At 41.6% G+C, this 23,931-nt stretch overlaps 2 protein-coding genes across 3 annotated transcripts in view; both read right to left on the bottom strand.

Moving 5' to 3' along the window:
* Window positions 1–500: 500 nt before the first annotated feature.
* aldh4a1 (aldehyde dehydrogenase 4 family, member A1) lies at window positions 501–13,945 on the bottom strand. Its single transcript, XM_088938150.1, has 15 exons — window positions 13,757–13,945; window positions 10,745–10,838; window positions 10,381–10,473; window positions 9,951–9,998; window positions 9,396–9,551; window positions 8,865–9,014; window positions 8,266–8,340; window positions 7,534–7,721; window positions 6,829–6,902; window positions 6,483–6,679; window positions 5,852–5,899; window positions 5,276–5,428; window positions 3,795–3,916; window positions 2,853–2,971; window positions 501–2,525 (listed from the first exon to the last, which is right to left on the bottom strand). Exons 1-15 carry the CDS (start codon window positions 13,795–13,797, stop codon window positions 2,413–2,415), a joined length of 1,671 nt encoding a protein of 556 aa, XP_088794276.1. The 5' UTR covers window positions 13,798–13,945; the 3' UTR covers window positions 501–2,412.
* A 2,564-nt stretch (window positions 13,946–16,509) lies between these two features.
* Window positions 16,510–23,931, bottom strand: part of iffo2b (intermediate filament family orphan 2b) — a 48,577-nt gene continuing 41,155 nt past the window's right edge. For both annotated transcript variants that reach the window (XM_088938380.1, XM_088938381.1), the window contains exon 9: window positions 16,510–23,825. In XM_088938380.1, the coding sequence (XP_088794506.1) occupies window positions 23,720–23,825 (106 nt within the window). In that variant the 3' untranslated portion in view covers window positions 16,510–23,719. The remainder of the gene's footprint in view (window positions 23,826–23,931) is intronic.

The raw sequence follows: 23,931 nt of genomic DNA, 5'->3' as shown, positions 1-23,931 counted from the left end.
TGAATTGCATGGCAGCTCCAGGAAACAGCACAGCCCTGAGAGCCCAGCGGATAATCTTTCTGCATGCAGATAATAACCCCAAAGATCCTTCTCTACCTCCCACAGTTTAGCAATCAGATTGCTGAGAAAGAAAAAGGACACAGTTATTAAGTTAGAGTAAATTTCAAGCACTGGAATACCAGAAGGAGGAAGAGTACAATACTCTTGGTCAAACAAGAAGGAGGGAATTTCTAACGGTGGTCCCTTAACCTTCTTTTTAAAAGGATCTGTTAGTGCTAACATGAGCTGCTGCACTCAGAACCTGGTTTTGGCAGTTTCTATTTGAAAGAGCTACTCTTCAGAGATTGCTAATGAATTACCTTTCCTAGGACTCATGTACAAGTTCAGAAACAGAGACTAGGCCCTGACACATATCAGATTACGAATCATGACACCGTGAATTAGTACTCGGCCTCACTGCATTCCCCTCTAAACAATTAAAAACACAAGCCACTGAATTGACTTTTTACCTTTTACTAACAGCACATAGTACTCAATATGACAAACAGCCAATACCGCTGTGTGCTGACACATTCTAAATTCTAGACCTTCACAAGCACATCCTGAATAAAATCGGCTTCAAAATGTTATTACTGTATGAAAATCAGTTATTAAAAATGGCAAGCCCTTGTTTTAGACTGTGATTATAAGGCCACGATAATGTAAAATATGTCATAATATGGAACCACCATTTGTAATCAAGGAGATCTACCTTTTTAAAGATTTTCTCATTTATTTTAAAATGGGTGCAAAAGCTGGCTTTTGTTTTGCAGTATTTCGAAAATAAAAATCCAGAACAAGGGGGAAAAAGATTTAGAATAATTTTAACCACACCATAATTAGTAGATCTCTTATGAAAAACTGCACATTTCAAACTAGAAGTTCAGACATTTGAAAAGAGTATATACTGTATATATATATAGTACCCATAGATTCCTGAATGGTTTTGGACAACCAGGATATTGGACATCAGCTGTTACAAACCCAGAACTTCAACAGCTCATGTTAAATCAGTTGATTTATTAATAACATATTGATCTGAGATTGTGTTTGAAAAAATATTCCTTAGCAATGATGTTGCATTATAAGAGAAAAATGGACTAATGGTTAAACTGCAATGTTCCACTGAAATATTTCTAACATTTCATTAGTGTTACTAAACCTTGATATCTGCCTGTTATGTTTTGGTAATATTATTCTCAACATTATATAGTGACAAATCCACTTGAGAAGCAGATCAAATGTAACTTTCTCACAAAAGAAATTAATTACATAATTATTCAAAATACTGTATTTGTCAGTATCTATTATTTTCACTGTAGACAATGCAAGACAGTATGAACGGATCTATAAAGTTACAGAATGTTTCCAGATCAAAAACATTAGATCACTATTCGGTTTGCATGTTTTCAAGGTCTGTATGCTTGCCAGAGTGAATTACAGCAGTGTAAGATGGTTAGGATTTTATCATGATTTACAATTACACAGTTGTAACATGAAGAGATGTAGCTCCCAACCAGGGAAAGGCAGAGCTGCAGCCCTTCAAGACAGTCTCCTTCATTACAACTGCAGCCCTCGTCACTTACACTTTCAGAGAGGTTGAGTAATGCTTTTCAAACCCGGACTTTAGCAAGGTCACAGTATAAACCACACCATCCAGCTGGGATAAAAAGTCTACAGAATGACTTTCAGTGCACTGACTCTGATCATTGTTTCTTCCACACAACCGTACAGCAGTTAGACAGGTTTTCACTAGAGTTCCCACCTTTCATTTCACTCAATAATGTCGATAATACATGGAGTATACATATGGTAACAAGCTAACCATGATTCAAAACCTATATAATATGAGGAATGATGGACAATACAGACTGATTCAGAAACTCTGCTAATTGTTTCCTCCCCTTACTTTTAAGATAATTAAAAAAATAAAATCCTAATATACATGTCACACCTCTAAGCATACATTTCTTATAGGTCTTGCTATAGACAAATAATTAAGAAGAAATTTGAAATTGTGATAATTCTCAGCAGTGTTGAGAAGTCTGTACATTGGTGTACTTTCAGGGACATGAGTGTTCGGTCACTATAGCTTCCACACCCCTTGAGATGTACAGCTACTTCTAATTTCAGTGCTATCTCACTGAGATGGGTCAACGTACTGCAAAGCATAATACTCCAGTCTTCCATTTAAACCAGAAAGAGCTAAAATCATTTTATAATACACTCTCAGCTTCTTATTCACTCATGATCAAATCAGTAAAATCTGCGGGTCCTGTTTTATTTCTGGGAGGGGTTGGGTAGGCTCACGTTCTCTTCAATAGAAGGGAGGGGTGGGAGTGGGAGGTGGTGGCTGGGGGGGTTCTGTCAGCTTCACCCCATGTAGGGGTACTTCCATTCTGTCAGTGGAACATGGGTCTCCTTGACAACCTGGGGGGAAGTCCATCGCAGAACGTAGTGTGGGCCTCCTGGCTTGTCATTGGTGCCTAAACATACAGATCAGCCAATAAGGAACAAGATGTATAACTGCAGCTTTATGATGCTTTACTAATGCGAACAGGCACCTGAATAAATTCAGAATTAACCTTCAGCTTTCTCACACTGTGAGGCAGCAATGCTAGTGATAGCCACTGCACCACTATCTTCTCCACGATAAGCTATAATTTCATGCACAGTCTATGATTCACTTTATCACATGAGTGAGTCCAAGAACCACGTAGGGTTTGGCCTGCCCTATTCTAACTGTGTTCGAGCACTGGCAGTGGTTTCCTACTGCTAGCACTGTCAGCAGACCACACACATCAGACACTCACCCGAAGCTCTGGAGCCCCCAAACGGCTGCTGGGCCACAACAGAGCCAGTGGATTTGTCGTTGATGTAGAAGTTGCCAGCCGCGTTTCTCAAGACCTTTCCAGCCTCGGCTAACACGTTCCTAAAACAGAGAGCCCAGGACATCAGCAGTCTGCACAGGGGGCCTTTCACTGATGAGCTCTTTTGAGGTGGCAAATTGTTTTCTCTAACTTCCAACTTGACAGCCCACTAATGGACCAGGCCTCTTACCCAACCAGGACCCAAGATTTTATTCGTAAAACATCAGTGCTGTGTATTGCACCAAAAACATGTTCTCATGTACTCAAAGCGTCTCTGGATATGATTCATTTCACAAAACCCGTCTACATTATTTTTTTTTAATTTTTAAGTGAATTAAATGAGTTTGTAACTTTGGAGACAGACAAAACCTGAGCTGTTAGCGAGCTGTAGTTTAGTCAAGTGTGAAAAGCAGTCTCATGAAGGCCATTCAGGTGGGTAGCTGCGTCAGCATGCGAAGGCTGCAAAGGAACAAGTAATAGGTTTATTCCATGCTGTAAAGGGAAGAAAGAAAACACACCCGAAGAAGGCTCCACAGCCGAAACGTTGCGTTTTCTTTCTTCTCTTTTCAGCATGGAATAAACCTTTACTTGTTCTCATGAAGGCTTATGCCAACAGCACATGAGAAACCCACCAGACTGGGAGTCAGTTAGAGCATGCTAAATGAAGGACAGAAACGGTTTTACTATTATGGGATGGTGTCTTATGGGATGGTGTCAATATTATTACTGTTACTGCTAATTCACTACTTGTAAAAATTACAATTTGTAAGCTGGGACCATAGACTCAATTGCAGCAAGTCTGCTTTTCATGCCAAACTCATACTCCTTTAATGCAACTCAAAGGCAAAGGATGACCACCCGAAACTGGGGGTCTGGCATGCTTACTTGTCAAGGGCAAACACTGCCCCTGTGAGGCTGTATGGCGACGTGGTGTCAACCAGCTGCAATACATTTCTGTAGTCCTCCTCAGCGTACACATACACAGTCAGGACTGGGCCAAAGATTTCCTGCAGGACAAAAAATGTCACAGATTAATTCAGCCTAGAAAACCTACAACCCTGAAACCTGAAGACTCAATTTTGCAATTTCCTCTGCTTTGCTTGCAAGTATTTATTCCATTACAGTCTTAATCTGGAATGCAAGGTGACATAACCTATCCCTACTCTCCAGTGAAGACACGTACAGTATAGTGTGTGTCAGTGTGAGTCCTCAGCTGTAATGATTTTTCAGTATGACTGGAGGTTGAGCAGCGTCCACATTCAACAAGAATACTTTTGATTTTTTGTATTCACTGTAAAATGAAAGCCTTCTCAATTGACTCACAGAGGGGTGAATGTTTCTAATTAGGATTTCTAATGGTTGTTTATTTCTATAGGTATTTAATTTGCAAATTGGTCCCATTCTCCATGATCGCCAAATGACGTTATGAACCAAATGATCTGCTCATTTCTCCCATTTCTGTTTAGACTTTGATGATTTTAAAGGTGATCCACAGTATAAAACCAGCCTAGTTTCCAAGCCACAGCCTGAAAAGGTGTGTGGGTGGAGGGGCAATTTTTTTAACAAATGCAGGGGTAATTCGTGTAAAAATTCAAATCAGTGCCTTGGTCAGAGGACTGCTTCTAAGGCTCGGAGTGAGGGTGGGGCGTATTTCCAGTGGCTGTTCAAATGCAAACTGACACATGTAATCTGAGCCTCAGGGCGCCTTCAATTAAAGAAACAAGCCCAATTGTGGTGGACCGTGGTCAATCTCTTCAACAGGCTCTGCTGTCCTCCAGATTTGCCTGCTTAATCCTGCACTTTGTAGCTGGCGGCTCTGGGATACCAAGCTAGGAAACAGGATTGACTCATTTACACTTTTCATCTTTGTTTGGACAGGAAGGCAGAACACACAAGGTTATTCTATCTCCCCCAAGAGTAGATCTGACATGAAGGAGGCAAATACAATGCAAAAACAAATCACACTGCAAAACAAAAAAACACAACAAAGTTTACACTACAGAAGAGCAATGGTATACAGTAGCTGAAATGAAATTTGCTCTTTATCTTGGAAAAAGGTACCTGTTCCTCTCTTTGTTTTAGTGGTAATTGTGCAATCCCACAGCAGTTATGAAATACATACAGTATCTGCTGGCACACCTTGAGCTTCAGCGTTATAAAGAGAAGCATTTAAAACCCAGCATGTGAGTACTGGGACCAATAGCATGTGCTGAGTTTTAATGTGATCACAGTGAAACAGGGTTTTCCCAAAGTGTAGTCCAGCAGGCGGCGAGAGCAGAAGGCATCAGGCTGCACGCGTTCTTCACAAGGGCGCGTGGGCCTGGTTTTCCAGGCTTTCCCTTGGGATGATCCTGGTGCCCTCCTACCTCTTTCATGATGATGTCCTGGGGATCCTTGGTCTCAATGATGGTGGGCTCCACAAAGTACCCCTGCCTGTCGTCGCACTGACCCCCGGCAAGAATGGTCAGGTTGGGAGAAGACTTGGCATAGTCCAGCCACTTCTTAATGCGACTGAAAGACTGGGGAGAGACACATGGAGACAACACGCAGACAACACAAAAGAAAAATCAGACTGAATACATGCTCTTGTTTGAACAGTACATTTTGCAGTCCTAAAACAAAACTACTGCTTGTATGCGTTTTGTCTGTTTATATAAGCTCAGGGTTGAAACCCTTACATGTAAAACTCACAGAGTGCAAACTTATTTTCCTCAGACCCGCTATCCTTTGACCTAACCCCTTCTGCATCCTAGTGAATTTGTATGTATAAATATTGATTAAAGTGTAGTGTAAACGTCTTAAATACTCAGGAAAATATTTGCGCTTTCAATACAGATGCTCATTACTCAGTGAAACATTGAGTGGAAACAAAAAAGGACTGCAAATCAGAACGTGTTTTCAACTGTCATCTGGTTAAAAGGCCTGAATAATAAAAAAAGTACCTTGTTGTCAATTACAGCAGAGAAGAATGTGCTGAAGTCCTCAACAGGCTGGAAAAGCAGAACACAAAAAGGACAGTATATTAATACAAACTGTAGATTTTACCCTGGAGTTTATTCTCAGATAGGCTGGCTTAATTAAAACAATAGACAAAACTAATGAAGATCTGAAGAACTGTGCTTTCAAATTCTGCATGCATCTACTGCATCAGAATCCAATCCCAGTGTTGAGGGAACTGCACGCTAACACACAGGTCATTAGTTCTGTTTCTGAAGCACAAAATTACAATACCGTAGAATCCTGTTCAAACACGGAACAAAAAGTCCCATATAATTAACTAAAATATATAATAAAAAGCACTCAAAACTCTCATCCAAACTTAGAAGACAACCCAAAAATGATGTGTTGGGAGTTGTGTGAGCATGTGTATGCTGCAAGGAAGCAGGTATAGTTCATTCCATGCTGAAAGGAAAAGAGACATCTCTCTTCTTTTCCTTTCAGCACGGAATAAACCTTTACCTGCTCCTTTGCAACCCAGAAACATGGTGAGAAAGACATGGACAAGGCTTGCCCTTCTTTCACGATAAAGAAAGGGTTCCTTGGCTTCGGAATGGCTGTCGAGGGCAGACTCACGTTGCCCAGCCGGATCTGCCGGTGCACGGCCAGCAGCTCCTGCCTGATCCGCGGCCACAGCGAGTCGGGCACGTACATCCGGGAGCAGGCGGAGCACTTCTGGCCCCCGTACTCGAAGGCGGAGCGGATCGTCCCCATCACCACGCTCCTGTCATCGGCCGACTGGTGCACGAAGTGGAAGTTCTTCCCCCCGCACTCTGGAGACAGGAAACACAAGGCTGAGGGGACACGTGGGCCGCAGCGATCTTGCGCCAGGCGTGTTCTGATCATGTGGCCGGCTTCTACGGCCACCGGTTGGAATTTTGTGGTCTAGGCAGGTCTCGGACGGACACAGTAAAGGGCTCACCTCCAGCCACTCGAGGGAAATTTCGGTAGCGATCCAGGTTCTCCGCCACCTGCTTCCAGAGTTGCTTGAAAGTCCTGAGGAAAATGAATGTTAGAGCGATTACTCTCATTATTCAACATTTCCCATATTTTGCGAGGGTCATATCACTAGTTAACCGTGTCCAGGATTCCTGAAAGAACAGCACTGTAATTAGTAGAGAGCCACAGGATGTTAGTCTGCAACCGGGCCCTCATTTTTTGGTCAAAAAAGCAACTCCTGCATTTTTACCAAGCACCTGCACGCTAGCGGTGGCATGAGTAGGAGATACACTGTTCCTCCAACCTGTGCCAACTCCACATCACTGCTTCACACAGCCTCAGTGCTCACTTCTTAAACTTCTCACTGTCAGGGAATTGTTTAATCAAAATAAATAGCCCCACTCAGTGTTTGATGAACTAAAAATTTCTAAATCTCTGGTAAACCTCCTTTCTTAAGCTCGTACTGGAAACACAGACGTACAGTAACAATAGGCATGATCCAACTGGTGCTAATAGAGCAGACACAAATATGCAGAGCCTGACATAGATGATACAGTCAAAGGCATGTTTGTATCATGGATGCCGCAGTGTTGTGGGAAAACCTGGAAATTCCACTTTGTTCGGGTCGAAGGTTTTATTTGAAAAAGTCAGGTGAAGAGAGGAGGCTGCTAAAAAGATTCGCACTCACGGGACACTGCCTGTGAAGTTGATGCCGGCCAAGTGCTCGGAGGCTGTGATGGTGTCCCCGAACACGGGGCCGTCCGCTGGCACGAACTGGATGACGTTAGGAGGAAGTCCCGCCTCCCGCAGGATCTTGTAGACAGCGTAGCTGGCGGACATGGCCGTGTCGCTGGGCTTCCACAGCACGACATTACCCTGGCAACGACACAGGGCCTGTCAGCTCCACACAGCCTTGTGCTCACTTTGCAAATTTCTCACTGTCAGGGCATTTTTAATCAAAATAAAGTAGGCCCACCCAGTGTCTGAGTAAGCAAAATTTCTAAATCTCTCATAAATCCCCTTTCAGAAGATCATACTGCAAGCACAGACATACGGTAACAACAGATATGATAAAACGCATATGAGTATTATTTACAGAATTATTTCACCTCTTATAAGTAAAGACGTATAAGGACACTTTAATGCAAAATAAATCAGTGTAGCCCAACATGTAGAAGTGAGCTTCAACTCACAGACACATATACCCATAACATTCAACAAACAGGATGTTTCTCGGGTTTTGTTGTGTTGTGTAGTATCTGATAGAAAACTCTCTAACTGTGCCAAGAACAGGCAAAGACAAGTGCTCGCTACTTGAACAGCACCTTGATTTTGCAGTGTGTCTTGTTGGTGTGAGTGTAAATGTTACTGCGTGTACAAAATTCTTCTTCGCCTTGTGCAGCAGATGTGCCAGACTCACCATCAGGGCCGGTGTCCCTGCCAGGTTTCCTCCAATAGCAGTGAAGTTAAAGGGCGAAATAGCTGCAACAAAGCCCTAAGATCGAAAAAAGATGTACATCAGCCAATGGAATGAATCTAGTTTCACAGACTTGAGAATGTGAACTACAGAAATTCAGGGGGAACAAGTTTTCTTCACGGGATTTAAATATTTGACTCACATTTGGTTTGATCCGATTTCAAAAGGAGAACTTCAGAATCACAAAAGCCATATTGTTTTCACCTTTTAGGACAGAAAATGAAACTTTTCTAGTTCTCTTTTAATGATTGTTTCATCAAGATATTTCAAATTTGGCAAAGACTGATTTTTACCTTGAATCTGAAGGAGTATAAGTATCCACTAGTAGACTGTCATTGTCATTTTTTAATCAAGATGTCAAGTTTACAAGCCTAGCACTTACTGACATGACTTTCTTCATTCTATCTTACATAAACCCTCAATCACTCTTTGGGACTGTAGTCTCCAAGTGTTGGGTGGTTCAAATCTAGGATTTAATCCTGGCCAATGTCGCAAAATATCTTGAGCGGTGACTCCTCATAGGCCCTGTAGGTGGTGCTCACCTCCAGCCCACGGTACAGCATGGTGTTTGTGCTGCCATCTCCACTCAGAGGTTGCTGATGCTCCAGCTCAATGGCGTGTTTGGCGTTGAAGCGGAAAAAGTCAATCAGCTCAGCAGCGGCATCAATCTCAGCCTGCACTACCGTCTTGCCCTAAAAAAAAAAATGTCAGTCTGAACTAGGAAGCAAAATCGCCTTTTACTTTCAAGCCGAAAAACACACAAATTGATTTCTGAACTGAACACCAAACTCTTTCTCCCCCGGCACATTAACAGCACTGCAGGCAGATGTGTCACTGCTGGTTGTTTCGTTTGTTTCAGACTCCAGAGTTAAACCGTTTGCTGGATGTTTTAAACGTCATTGTTGAAATTAAAACTCATTTCGGTAGCGAAGCAGAAGACTGAAAATCAGCCTGACGAACACTGTGGGCTTTTCCTTTAAAAATGTACCATGCTACTTACTGACCCAGGACACCACAAACAGTGTTATTTGCACTGGAAAAGCATCACGTGACTGCGGGATTCCTCTCTGTACCTGGCCTATCATGGTCTTGGCGAGCAGCTCGGCCCTGTGGGGGCCGCTGATCATGTCTGCAGCCTTGAAGAGGATCTGGGCTCTGTCCTGGACGGGCTTTAAGTCCCACTCCCTGCGGGCTGACACAGAGGCTAGGATGGCTTTGTTCAGTACGTCCTGGCAAAACACAATCACACAACGTGGATCACACACCCAGAAAGCAGGCTGCTACTGAGGAACCAGACATGGAAAATAACTGCAGAGATCTCTGTAAGCTCTCTCTTTCTGAGCATGACCCAAGAATAACACAAAACACGTTTAAACTTTGGTTAGGATCATACTACAAAAAACTGAACTGTATTTCTTGACTAATGAGCAAAAGAAGTCCCTTACCAATACATATAAAAAGACAGCTTTAGCAAGACTGAATTCTAGATGTCAGTATTAGATTTTAGTGGTGCAGCTATTCCTAATTCTGAATCAGCTCCTCATTTCCCCACACCCTCTGTAAAGGAAAAGAAACTACAGAACAGAACTGAAGTAATGGGTTTTAACAATGGATGAAGGATTACTCACCTTATCAGCGTAGCAAAATTTGGCCACTTTGTGAGAGTGATTAAAGGGCTGGAAAACAGCAATCCAAAACAACATATTAGCAATCCATTGGATACACAGTATGTTGCAGAATTGAAAAACCATGCTCTATCACTGTACAGGCGCAGTCAGGAAAGCTAGCCATTTCTGATGAGATTTAAATGTCATTGAATGTAATAGTGTTGAATAATCTGTGTACTAGCTGGGTTGAGTGGAATCATTTGAAATAATGTGCTCTTGAAACAGTGTGATGTGATCTTCAACACTGGCATGCTTAGTGCAACATGTTTTTTTTAGACCTCAATCTTTTTTATCATGAACACGTGTGCCATTTGCTCTCTGGTTTCTCATTTGCTTAGCGATGAGGCCACAGTATCTGCCACCGCTGCTGGAGATGGGTGGAATCACTCACCGACAGCTGGTATCTGATGTCTTTGGTCCAGATCTGCTCATCCCCCACCACACAGGGGATCTCCTCTGTTTTCCCCTTCAGCTCATTCAGGGCCTGGTTTACAATGATAAGAATGTTTTGTTGAACTACATGTTGAGATTGTAGCTCCCCACTCATGAAAGAAAATGGAAAGAAGCAGTGAAGGAGCTGGATGTTGTACCAATATCTCATCAAATTACTGGCTTTGTGTATTCTTATATTTACAATGAAAAACCAGCACTTGCCATATGCTACAAGGCCAGTTGACACTAGGTAGCAGAAGTCTGCAGAATGACTCTAATGTGTGTCCAGGTACTGAGAAGAGTGTGGTCCAGTATGCGATTACCTTCTGCAGTGCCGCCCTCTCTGAGCTGCCCTCCAGGAACTGCAGAATGGGCTCATTCTTCACCTCCACAGCTGCGCATGAGAATGTTCGGAACCTGCAAGGAAGACAAAGCATGGAAATGGAGCCCTCTGGCACACGGATCATCAGCCCTTCTGTGCCGTGCATATCTCAGTCTACATCTTTCCCAGAGAGGGAATGTGGCCACAATCAGTTCGTGTGGGATTACTCCCAGGCATGGTTTCCAGCAAGTTCCTTGGCCGTCTTGCCGTGTTGAAACTGTTGCGATGATTAGAGTTAAACAAATGCAATGTAACACAGACAGCTCCGACAAAAACTTCTGCAGAGACTTAAGTCAACAACATGGAAAAATGCATTACTGTCTTTATAACTGCCATGTTTTAATTCTGTAAAATTGATGTGTACAGGGAATTCAACATATTCAACAGATTGTTTTTGGAAAGAAATACAGAATACAAGCAATGTACTGCCATATATTATTTAGGAAAATGTTCAGTATTGTCCTATTAATAACTAAACTTTGGTTAGTTATTGTAGGAACAATACACAGGTTCACAGAGCAATCCTAAGGGTTAGGACTAAATCTACAAAAATGCAACGGACCCCTAGTGATTTGCTGTTGAAATATTCAGAGTTAATCTTTTGGAAATTAATCGGGGGGTGGGGACTTGGAGGGGGAGATGCCATCTGTGTATTGATTAATCTGCCATTATGAAGCAGGTTCAGTCCAACACCTGTTTACCATCTAAACATGACCAGCTGCTCTTTGGCACAGTAACTCACAAGTCAGCAAGAATCAGTGGAGCCACACAGGACGCAGCCTGCAGAAGAGCAGGAGAGAGAGGAACAGGACAGTACCTGATCAAAGCAGAAACCAATCTGGGTTACACTGGGTTTTTTAAAATCTCTGCCAGCCCCTTTAAAACATCAGATATTAAAACTGTGTCCCTGTGTGCTCTTAAGACCTATGATCCTGCTACAGACTTCCAATGGACAGAGGAAAGTCATAAGGGCACTTGGATTTAAAAGTGCACTGGTTTATTATTTTAGAATAGTTGCATAATAAAGTTTCCTGACATGAAGCAATCAATAAAAGGAGTTTAACTACCAGAATGGAAACTTTCACCAGAATTGATTAAATCATTGCACCGGACTATACTGCTCTTTTTGAAAATGTCAAGTTAATCTTGACCTACGACAGAAATGTGGTTAAATGGACTGGGCAGGACTTACAAGAAACTGACATCGTTGTAGCCACATGTTCTCCCTGTGTTTGTGTGCGTGTCCTCCCACAGTCCGAAGACATACTGGTAGGTTAACTAGCTTCTGGGGAATTTGCCCTGGTGTGAGTGTGTGCGTGTCTATATCTGTGTCTGTGTGTGCCCTGCAAAGGACTAGCGTCCCATCTAGGGTATATCCTGCCCTGTGCCCTTTGCAGGCTGGGATAGGATCCAGCTCCCCCTGTACTGGATAAAGCACTTAGAAAATGTCTATATTAATGACATCCAAGCTATCTACACTGGAATTTCTCTTTTCAAAAGCCCTGCTCTGTCTCTAGCCATCCGTCCCTTCTTACAATAACGACTAATTTGTACAGTATAAGCCATAAGGCATGGAAACCACCCAACACAGAGCCAACTCATTTCTGCACCTGCAGACACACCTGCAACTGTTGCAGCCCTCCAGTCTGCTTCCTAGCCTGCTGGGAATGAACTGGGCACAGGGCCAGCTCTGTCCCACACTCCAGCACTATCTTATCTTGGGCTATCACTTTAGGCAGCCTGACGTCGTAAAACAATTGGCCTAATAAGTGAGTTTTTCTTCGCTTCGCGGTGACAGGTGAATGAGCGCTTTTCGGGAAACGTTGTACTAGAATTTCTAGGCTTAACACCTCAACCCGCGGGGACGTACCTGTACATTCACCCCATATTTCATTTAGGATAATGTCCCGTTCATAACACGAAGGGACAACTGGAGGACAATCAACAGAACGGACCTGTTTGTGAAAATACCCACTTTATCTCTAAGTATCCGATATTGGCAATTTATCAATTAAGATCAGGACACTTAATACCACATGTAACAAATGCAACACTGCATGTTTGTTCACGTTGGCACACACAATCAAATTCATCTTATTATAATCATATTTCTTAGGCGATTCTTCATTTTACACCAATTACTTTTCTAAACTCATATTGCGTTACGTTTTAAATCATGGCAGCGGTACAGAAACACGGTTGCAAATCCCGAGCCTATTTTAAAGAGGTACAACTGTAAAAACTAACACGACACCAAAAAAAATCCACATCTTTCTGCTGCCGGTCAGCAGTCCAGGCTGTCCTGTAAGATGGACTGTCAAACCACGCTGCATCTAGTGCGCTGGACTTGCTGACATCAGTCTCTCTTTCCTCTGTGGGGACGAGCTGCTGGAGATACATGTGCAAATTCTGAAGTGGGTGGGAATTAAGGACTGAACGTTAAACTAAAAAAAAACCTCGTTGCTTTAATGCCCTTTATCAGATTCTCGTTGTGGTGGGGGCTTACGCATTTCAATGCAGGAGACGTTGTTCGAGATATTTCCACGGAACTTGGAAAAAGGGGGCAGTTAATCTGAACTTCCTCGGGTCGTACAGAGACTATGTTTTCAACGTGGAGAGTACATAGGGGCTCGATATTGCAAGCATACCTGCTGGTTCGGCTTAACAGAGGCTTTAGTCTGCTTTTCACTTTTATTTTAACTCATTATTATCGCCTTATTCAGTTTCATAATATTAATACCACCGCAGGACCTAAACTGCCATTTAAATGACATGCACAGATACTTATGAACCATTTGGACCTATCCAGTTCTTCGACATTCAAGTGCAACATGTCAGCAAGCACATTACATACAAGATCCCGGCTACATCTATAAACTCTCTAGTTACTCTGGCACGAATGTGAAAGGCACACCAAGGAGAAAGACGCCCGAAGTCAGGTGAAATTACATACCGCCTGAATGACTGGCAGAGGACCGCTCTCGTACGCAGCATGTTTCTTTTTTATAAACTAAAAAATTAAATAAAAGTCCAGAAAGCAAACAGAATATACAATTTAAAATGCCCAGCGATGCTACACCGGCAATCTGCAAAGATAAGAAAAGCTATTCAATTGCTCCTTAAAGAAAAGTAGAACGAAATGACAGCAGACATATCGGGCTGCACTATTAACGCAGAATGGGGGAGACCATTATATTCTTTGACTTTTGTAAACAATTCGAATTTGTATAATTATATCAAAATAGATGTATCATTATTTAGTTAGCTTTAAAAATTAAATTCCTTAAGGAGGTTGAAATATTCGTCTTCTTTTAAATAATTGTAAAGTTAATGAAGAATTAACTCCACCGTTTTCTTCAGAATGGAATTTTCGGGGAGTAGCCGGGGCGAGTCTCTGACTGGCCATTCAGGTTTAGGAGGAATCCCGGCCAGCCAATCAGATGCGTTCATTTTTTCATACAGCGGCCCTATTTTTTTAAAGGAGATCAGCAAGCGGTCATCAGTCACCAAAGGTTTTGGCATTTACAGTCGCTATTGCCATTTTTATTACAGCGTTGTGATAGTCGACTTAACGTATGTCTACATGCATATGAAATGAAAAAAAGGGCATGCATATTCTGTAAAACACATTGATTAAACTACCCTTGATTGAAGCTAAAAGTTGATATAACATTACAATACAGTTGAATATTCAGTTGTAAAAAATGGTGTGAATTTTACCAATAAGAACATTATTCTATGTTCACAACCATTTGATCACTGGACCTGATGCCGGTTTGGGATTGCTACAGTATAATGTCCATCGTGATCTCCTTGACAACCCACCCGATTTTCACTAAAATATCATATTAGTATCAGTTTCATCATGTTAGGGACAAGAAAAGGTTCATCCGGTGCTGAGAGGAGAAAAAAAAATGTTTCGGCTGTGGAGCCTTCTTCAAGTGTTCTTCAGAGCTGAAGAAGACTCCACCGCTGAAACGTTTTTCTTTTCCTTGCAGTATGGAATAAACCTTCACCTGTTTCTTTGCAGACTACACATGCTGACACAGCTACCTACCAAGATAACGTCTTTAGTCACATTAGAACAAAAACATAACATCATGTTCAACCCCGTGATCACTTGACCGTAAGTCTTGTGACATATTCACTTAAGTAAATTTCAGAGAGCAAAACACTTGGTTGCACATTCCATTGAGGCAATAACTGCATGACGCCTATGACCTGCTGGACTCCCCAAACTTTGTACAATCATTTGAAATTACTGCAGCCCCTTTGGCAACTTGTCCTTGTCTTGAAGTCTTTTCTTGTGGTGTAAGCATGTAAAACGCATGCTCCATTGGATTTCAATCAAAAGAGAGACTTGACCAGTCTAGGAGTTTCCATTTTCCTTACTTCCCGACGAACTCCTCGGTGTTTTAGGTCATTGTAAAGCACAGCCCAATTAGGTTAAAACCATTTTCTTCTATATAAGCAGACAAAATATTTCTGTCAATTTCAGAATCCAAGGATATAATATTCAGTTAAATCATCTATACATACAAGAGTCAGTTCAACAGGGAGCCATGCAGATCCAGGCTTCACAGATGAGAGGATATTCTCTGGAACATCTTCAGCTCCTTCCTTTTTTCACACTTGAACCTTTCCATCACTTGGCTTAAGATTGATCCATATTCTCGCATGTCCATAAAACATTTCTCCAGAACCCTCCTGGCTCAAAGATATATATATATAAGGAATAAAGTAAAGGTCATGAAAGATAAAAAATAAAAGGGAATTTGCAAAACATTATTAAGTGTCTGACAGTAAAGGTTTCAACCCAATCCACTAATCAGGTTTTCCAAGGTAAAGTGGGGCTTAAGATATAAGACTGAAGTTGTTTATAATTGTACATCTTAGCACATTCTGGAGCATGGTAGGGGTAATGTCAAGTTTTATCTCTGATATTCCTTAGCTTTGTACTTAAGGAATATTAATGAAGTTTTCACGTGTTAAACATAATGCAGACTGCTGTCCTCTTGCATGAATGAGCAGGCCTAAACTGGCTACTGGTTGAGAGAACCCCAGCTCTTCCACAGAGACCCCAGTCAATCACCTCCAGTGCCTCCTATCCACTAATCACTTTTTACTCCTAAAGTAAAAAAAGGGGGAGAAACATTTGTTGTTTACTATGTTTCTGGAAACATGAGTAATTGCAGGGAAAGACCTTGCATATATTACTTATAGATCACATTTAAATGTAATATATTTATTTTTTGGATGGTTCAGTACAATTTACTGTGAACTTTCTAAATGCCCAATTGAATTACAAATGTGGTGCATTAAAGTCATCAATATTGTCTTTGATTCCTAAATGTGTTAAATCACCAATATGGAAACAAACGTGCCCTAATAAATTTTATAATTCTGTTCAAATTTTAGTTATAGTGTCCTGCAACATTAAAATGACTAGCCATGAGATGTAGTGCCTCAAGCAGGGCCTGATGTAGATGCTTATCAAGAAGCATAGCTTCACAGTAAACACCAGCAATTCCTTTACATTTGGGGTTACAGATTTAAATGTGACAGGACTCTGTGACACCCTTCGCTGGGAGCTGTGCCTGATGAGAGAAAAAAAGGAAAAGAAACCTTTTCCTTCAAGAAAGCAAAATGACTACCACATCTTTGAGATCAAGATGAAGCGTAAAACACAAAACACACGGACCTCGCTTTACCCCTTAATCATAATTTTATTTTTTTTTCCCCCCAGACACCATTACAACCGTTATTTGGAAACAATGGCGATTCCCAAACTAAGTGCAATAGTTTATTTTTGTTTGTTTTGATTCAGTTTTCTTTACAAAAGGAAGCTCATATACAGTATATATATTTTAGATATATATTTATAGACTGTATACAACAAGGATCAAAAGAAAAATAAGAATTGTTAAACTATATACAACAATACAGTAAACAGGGTTTTAAATAGCAGTTTCATTTGGAACCGTACAAAGGAGACCGGGATCAGGAACAGCACAGCGGACCAGGAAGACTGGAGAAGAGTAAGGCAGCTGGTTGGAGCAATCAGATCAGATTAACGTCCACAAGACTTCAGCACAGACCGGCTCCGACGCTCTCTTGCTGGCGTGCTAACGTGTAAGAGGAACGTGCCTTTGCGTCAGGGGACTTGTGCTGGCCAGGACTGCTTGGGTTTTGCAACTCCTCAGTCCGCTGGACATCCGAGTGCCGGGCAAGACACATGGGCAAGGGGGCAGGGGAGCTGTCAAAAAAACCAAAACCACATGGGCGATCGACCGAGACCCCCCATCCGGTCCGTCCTGTCGTGACGCCCAGAAATGCAAAGGAACAGGAAGCAAGAGCCAGTGTGACTTCCTCTCCCGACGCACAATCATTCTGAAGGGGGCTGGTGGAAGTCAGAGCAATGCCAGATTTAGAAGAGAAAACATCATGCTTGAGAGCTACACCCATACCCTCTCCCAGTAAAGAATCAAGCTTTTGAAACAGAAGTACCATAGGTATTTGAATGTACCCCTTGTCCCCAGCCCTTCCCTACACATTCCACCTTGCCAATCAGAATCACCAGGGCTGTCCTGCTCAGTCTACGGAGTGCCGTCTGGGCACAGACTGGAGAGCAGGAGGACAGCTAGACACGCTTGGGGAAAAGGGACAATGACTTCCAGAAACACGGCTCCAGGTGAAAAAGTGGAGGGGAAGAGTTTTGGAGTAAAATAAGAATCACATTATGGTCTGAACACTTTACAATCACAACACCACACATCCCTCAGTCAAGCTGGGAATCAGCTGTGAAACCTGTGCGAGCCCTTTCCAGAGAACAAATCTCTCGGCAATACACACAGAACAGCTCAGTGCAGAGCGTCATACATTTCATACACAAAGGAAAACCCAATGTAATACAAACTTAAAATAGGGTCCTGTGTGGCAGGTGTTAATATATTCCCAAATTCACTACAGGACACTGAAACCACCCCAAACCATTATCACCGCAACCTTCGTCGAGGGTGAGAAATTCAGTTTTGTTAGATGTTTGGCAAAAATGTCAAAATAAGTCTCAAATACACTGAAAAAGATGCATCATATTAAATGGGTGCAGAGTCCGCATAAAGTGACAACCACAGTTATGATGTCCATAATAATTCATTGTATCATAAAAATGCAAAAAATAGATACATTTCTGTATGGGTTCCCTTTCTGAACACTTTTGTCTTTTACTACTCACTTTTATGATGCCTGTAAAGATTTGACTGCTTAAATGAAGATATTGGTGAAGATGTCCCTTGACATAGTACATTCAATACACTGCATAATAAGAGGTATTGAAGCTTTCTGGCCACATTCCCTGAACTTCTTCCCACATTAAAGTGACAATCAGACACAGGTTTCACACACCTTGGGCAGAAATGAAGGTTCTGATTCCCAAAGGCAACATTAAGCACATACTGTTTCGTTCATTGTTTGGCAAATTCTTTTCAAAGAACAAGAAAACAAAACAAAAAAACAATCACAGGCAGCTCGAGCATCTGAAACTGGTCAAGAAAGGACAGTCTGGAATTTGGATAACAAAATTCATCGCTGCCTTCCTCCACCCTAAAACGTGGATGGTGTTTCTACTTTTTAGTCTAAAATTGGTTAGCTAAACTGATTTGTAAAACAAGCTAAATGGAAGGACAGACTTCTTTAATTGTGAAAGAATTGTAAACTTAAAAGAAACATTAGTACAATTATGAAGACAGATATTGAAGTATTTGTAATTAAAGCTTTTGGTTTCTTTCAGTATTAAAAAAACTCTTAAAATAACCTAATGCTCTTCACTTCTCTAACAAACACACGTGTAAAAAACTGGATTGGATTGTGATTTTGCTCAATGTAGCTCTGCTGGTATGAACACTGCTCCAACAGCATTGCTGGAATTTCATCTTCTTCACAAAGATATACAAAGAGAAAGACTTGGGTTTTGCCTGAGCCTGAAGAAGTTGTGGAAATTCCAGTTTCTAATCTGCTTTTCCAATTAGAATCACTCAGGGTTCAGGAACAGATTTGGGAAATAGTGTAAAATCTGAATCACTCATGATTAGTGCACTAAATGCAATGGAACAAAAGGTTTTCTGCTTGTCTGCTGGAGGAAAAGTTGTTTTCTTTATTGGTGCAGCTTGAGTTTTCCTTTGCTCTTCCTGTGGCTCATTCACAGGATATTTTGTCACACTGCTGATAAAAAGTGATTCAGCATCTGCGCAGATCAAATAGAGAACCCAGCAGCGGGTCTACTCCCAACCACTGCGTAATTTACAAACTGGCACTTCACCCCCCTCTAGTGGCAGGACGTGGTAAATTAAAATGGCTGCAGAGATTCAGTAGCATAAGCTCCTTCGGGGAAGAAGCGCAAGCTGCCAGCTCCAATTTACAAACGCCTTTCTCTTAGGTCATCTGGACCACTTGAATAAGCCAAGAGCAGCATTTACAGTGCTTGAGTGTACAGAGTTGGAGTTGCTCTAAAAGCCATTAAACAGCAAAAAAGCATCAGCCTAAGACAGTCTTTGTGTGCTGTCTTAAACATCCTATATCTGAACTTACAGACCCAGTAAAACAGGTACAGCAGCCTCTCAGAAAGGTTCAGTTGACTCCATGTGAGTTACTACACATGGATTACTACAAAGGGAATTTACTATTGTAAATTCATCTTAACATATATCCCACACCTTATACATACAGTACTTAAGCTTTCTGCACCAGTTAACCAGGCCGAGAAGCTGAATCCAGTCAAAAAGTCCCATAAACTAACTTTCAGCACATTGCTTTAAAAGTTCAGTGGGTAATAGCTAGCAAGCTGTCCCTCCCCCATCCCACGGTCCTCCAGAAGAACACTTTATCTTAAAAAAGCCAACAATAATTCACATGAACGCACAGCTTCTTTGAGACGGCTCAGTTTGAAGCCTGCTCGCTCGGATTTAGCACAAAAGCTAGAGAACCTACTGCAAACGGAGCCCCTAGCCAGTGTCAAATGAGAGGACAAAGACATGAGATTCATGCAGGCACGGGCCTGATTCTTACGACATGCCTAACAGACTCTTAAACCGCCTCTGTTGTCATAGTAGTTGGAAAAAATATTAACAGAGAGCGGCCATCTCACATACCTCTTATGACCCTCTGAAGGAAAATGCTGTTTCACAATGTTAGCAGTTTCCCCATCAGCACCCCTGCCCAAAGACGGATAATAATGATCACTGTAAAACACAAATATAAAAAGTACAGTACAACAGAACACTAAAATATCTGCTCTGTCTCTCTGCCCACTGTTCTGTCTCCCCAGAGAACAGAGTGGCCCAATGGAGTAATGAGACCGCAAGATCTTCTAAACTCTTTCTGCTGAAGCTTTTTGGAGGGCACACGAAGGATATTTTGTCGGTTTCCAGTTTTTTTTTGTACTAGTCAGCACTGCGTCTAGTTAAACACTCTTCAAAGCAATCCGGCAAGCGAAGGTCTCCACAGACTGTGTGCAAGTTTTTTTCATTCCGCCACACGAAGAACAGTTTCTGCTTCAGTGTTCAGACTGCTAAACCTGAGCCATTATTTTCTACATGGATCTGCCCCCTTCCCCCCTTAGAACAGCATAAAAAATCCCCCAACTTGTTTCTAAGCTTTTTTAAAATAAAATCTCAGTGAACACTAATGACCGATACAATTTAAAGTCTAAAAACAAACTGATAAAGTGTCAATATGACACTTGATCGGAGACATTTAAAACCATCCAGCAATAAAATTGGCAGGTGAGCTCCCATATGCCAAAGAGGTGATTTTCTTTAAATCCCTTAACGTTCCCATAGCACGAGTACAGTTTGATTACTGATTACTCACTGTAACAAGACTTACTTGTTACATCAACAGGCAGATGAGGCAGAAACGATATCATGCTACACTGCCTCTCTGCCCACAACCCTTATTTACTTAGCGAAGGCTAAGCTCATACAATATGACACAACGGAGCCTTCCACATATAAACTTATACATACAAACGGCAATAGCCTTCTACTGGAAGCATGCTGCAAAGAAAAGTGCAGCCCTCATTATTTTGTTTTTCATATTTATCAAACGCAGGATGTTTGCTGTTGACTAGATCTTGCTCTGCATTCTGAACAGGAACATGAAAAAACACTGCTTGAAGCCCCTACCCAGCCCCTTCACCTTTCTCTTCTATTTGGCTACATTATTATATTTCACCTGCTTGATAGCATTGGAATACAAAGGCGAATGGATACACAAAACACGAAAATGGATGATATTAACTTACGACTGGAAAACATTGGAACAAAAGGCCACTAAGGTATGATCAAAAGCCAACAGAACATTATATACAAGAAATGGCTTTAGGAGTTTAATTGAAATTCTAATAGAAAACAAACAATGTATAAGGAACAGTGTCCATCTGAGGAGCTTGGATGAAGATAGGGCTACTAGAACCAGAGCAATATTAGGTAGCAGACTTGGCAGGAAGATGGGCTTAAAAAAAAAAGAGATCTGTAGATTTGCCTTTGAGTGAGCTTCTTAGTCTGCCACATACGTTTTCCAGCTCACAGATGGCTGTTTAAAGTCTTCATGATGACTGAAAAAACTCCACTGCAATGTATCGTTAATTAGGAAAATGATCAGATACCTACCAAAGCTAATCACTGAAAGTGAAGGATTAGAGGAATTTACAGCTAAAATCTAGCTCTGTGGTTCAATGCAAAACCTTCTATTACAAATGCAATTGATGTAAAATTCAATAATAATAACACTGTGTTACTTAGTTTCCATTTTGGCACAATTTCCAACAAAACTCATTGTTGGACTGACATGGCATCTGGGCATGATCACAGTACAGTGCTGAGTCACTGTAAATCCAGGTTAGAAGGGAGAAAAGGCCAATTGTACTGACTTGCTTTCACTGGCTTGGAATTAAACAGAATTAGTTCAGATCAGATTAACGTAATGGCACACACCATTAAGCAAGTGCATATTTTGTAAGTGCGGCGAGATTAAAATACCTTGACTTGGATATGGACTTCAAAAGTATTCTGTTATAGATTTTAAACAAATCTTTTTCTTAGGCTTGTGTGTAGAAATGTTTTATTTTATCAAGAATACATTCAGTTTAAAAAAAGCAAGAAATATTGCTGTAAACTGCACTCATCCAACAATACATGCCTTACAATAAACCTGTAGATTCACGTAAAATACATTCCATGGAATTGTTCAGCGCTGTTGCCAATTTACATAGAAATCTGTACTTGTTGACCAGTTGTTTAAGACTCTAGATGTAGTAATATTCTGTATTAAAAAAAGAATCTGGAGTGAACAGAAGGATGTTAACCACTTTAAATGTGAGTGCAGAGAATAACTAGAATAAGGCAGTCCACTTACATATTCTAAGAGGGTTTAAAAGTGCAACAAATAAGTACTGGAAACAATAGCATGTATCGCATTTCAATGCCTCTCTGTATATGTAACAATAGCCACATGGCTCTATAACTTCCTATCAGTACAATCTTTTGGCTTTTTAATGTTTTATTCTATGAAAACATATCGTGAGAACTTTACACCGAAGAATAAAGTGCATACTGGTCCATGCTCAGGTGGTAGCTAGCACTCCTGCTCCACAGTGGAAAACGTAGGACACTGTTCCTTATTTAATTTTTCTTTTTTTTAATTTAAAGGAAGGTTTAGGCAAAAATCTGAAAGCCTCCCATTCCTTCTGCATTTGTGAATCACATTTAAGCATATCGATTCACTGATGCACAAGTCTTCCTAGCAAAACGAAGGCAAAACCAAAATTTCTTTTGTAATAAAGATTTTCCCAGAAATAAGGCTCGCTTATTGCATAGTACTTTAACACAGTGTTATTCAGCAAGAGCTGTGCAAAATTTCTTAAGCACTGCTGGGCCCTGTCTGCTCCACAACAGGCTCAGCATTATCACCTATCAGCTGTTATTTTCAATGCTCTGCAGTACAGACAATAACAGCAGTAAGAACAACTGCTCGTCTAAATCCCCCTGATGAGCTGGCTTCATGGTGAAGGAATGATTCATCTGCTTTGCATGAATCTGAAGATAAGCATATAAATTAGACCATCTTGTTTGTGTATTTAATATTTTCAGCAAGGTCCCCATTACATTCTTATCCATTCTCCAGTTATTAAGAAGGGGTAACACGTGGGTTGTGTCTTTATCCCCTATTTCTCTCTCCCTGGCTCAGCGTGCTCTCTGGGTATGTTGTAGAACATGATCACTCCCTCTTCCAGACTTGTGTGAAATATTTAACGTGCAAGCTGAATTACCTTTGTACCAGCAGCCCAAACAGGTGCCCCGGACACAGGGACTCATTTTATTCAGCCAGGGCACTGTAGAAAGAGATCGGTATGCTTCATTTATAGCACGTCTGTATTAAAATTAATCTATTTTTAAAAAATGATCTTCGCCTTGGAAATGCAAGAAGTTCTATGTATCTACAAAGGCATTCTCTAATTCAAAGTCAAAGCCTTTGCTATTTAACATTGTCCTTTCCTGCCTTCGACAGGGAAGCTCCCTGACTCCCGGGCCTGAAGAGCAGAACAGAAGCCTGGACTCGCAGCGCTTAAGAAAACAGCACAGCAGTAACACTACATCTTTGTCTTAAACTCTTGAAGCAGAAGAATTCACCGATTTCTATGAGAATAAAAATGTTAAGCACCAATCCTCAAATGTGGGAGTTGTCTTTGTCATTGTTGTCGTTTTAAGACCTCAGGGACAAACTCAGGGTCTCCCAGTGTCGCGTCGAGGCGGGAGTACAGCGTTTGTGTCTCATTTCCAATTTCTTCCCTTCCTCCCCCCCCCCCAATATGTCTTGTCCCCTCTGGGTCCCCGAACGCGGAGCAGCGCAGGAGCGTTCATCAGCTGCTGGCGCCGTCCCCCTCCGTGTCTCTCTCCAGCTCGTCCTGGATTTCGTCCGTGTTCCCTGAGTCGCTGCTCGCCACCGAGCTGAAGGAGGGCGAGTTTCTACGGAGGCCGGAGACAAAAGGACAAAAACGATTACTCAAAGCACCGACTGTAACAAACTCCTGCGACACATCGGGTTAGAAGGGCTGCTGGCCGCTCCAGGACA

Source organism: Atractosteus spatula, chromosome 20 (assembly GCF_055471065.1).
Source record: "Atractosteus spatula isolate fAtrSpa1 chromosome 20, fAtrSpa1.hap1, whole genome shotgun sequence".
In the NCBI taxonomy this organism is placed as follows: Eukaryota; Metazoa; Chordata; class Actinopteri; order Semionotiformes; family Lepisosteidae; genus Atractosteus; species Atractosteus spatula.
Note: the sequence above shows the minus strand (reverse complement) of the source record. Positions and strands in the feature narration are given on the sequence as shown.

What these genes read in the sequence shown, in the direction of transcription:
- aldh4a1 (XM_088938150.1), bottom strand. Translation starts at nt 13,797, where the DNA reads ATGCTGCGTACGAGAGCGGTCCTCTGCCAGTCATTCAGGCG. An exon ending in CTCTGCCAGTCATTCAGGCG is followed by an intron (nt 10,839 to 13,756) that starts GTATGTAATTTC and finishes TCTTCCTTGCAG; the next exon opens with GTTCCGAACATTCTCATGCG. An exon ending in CCAAGACCATGATAGGCCAG is followed by an intron (nt 9,015 to 9,395) that starts GTACAGAGAGGA and finishes TTTTTTTTTTAG; the next exon opens with GGCAAGACGGTAGTGCAGGC.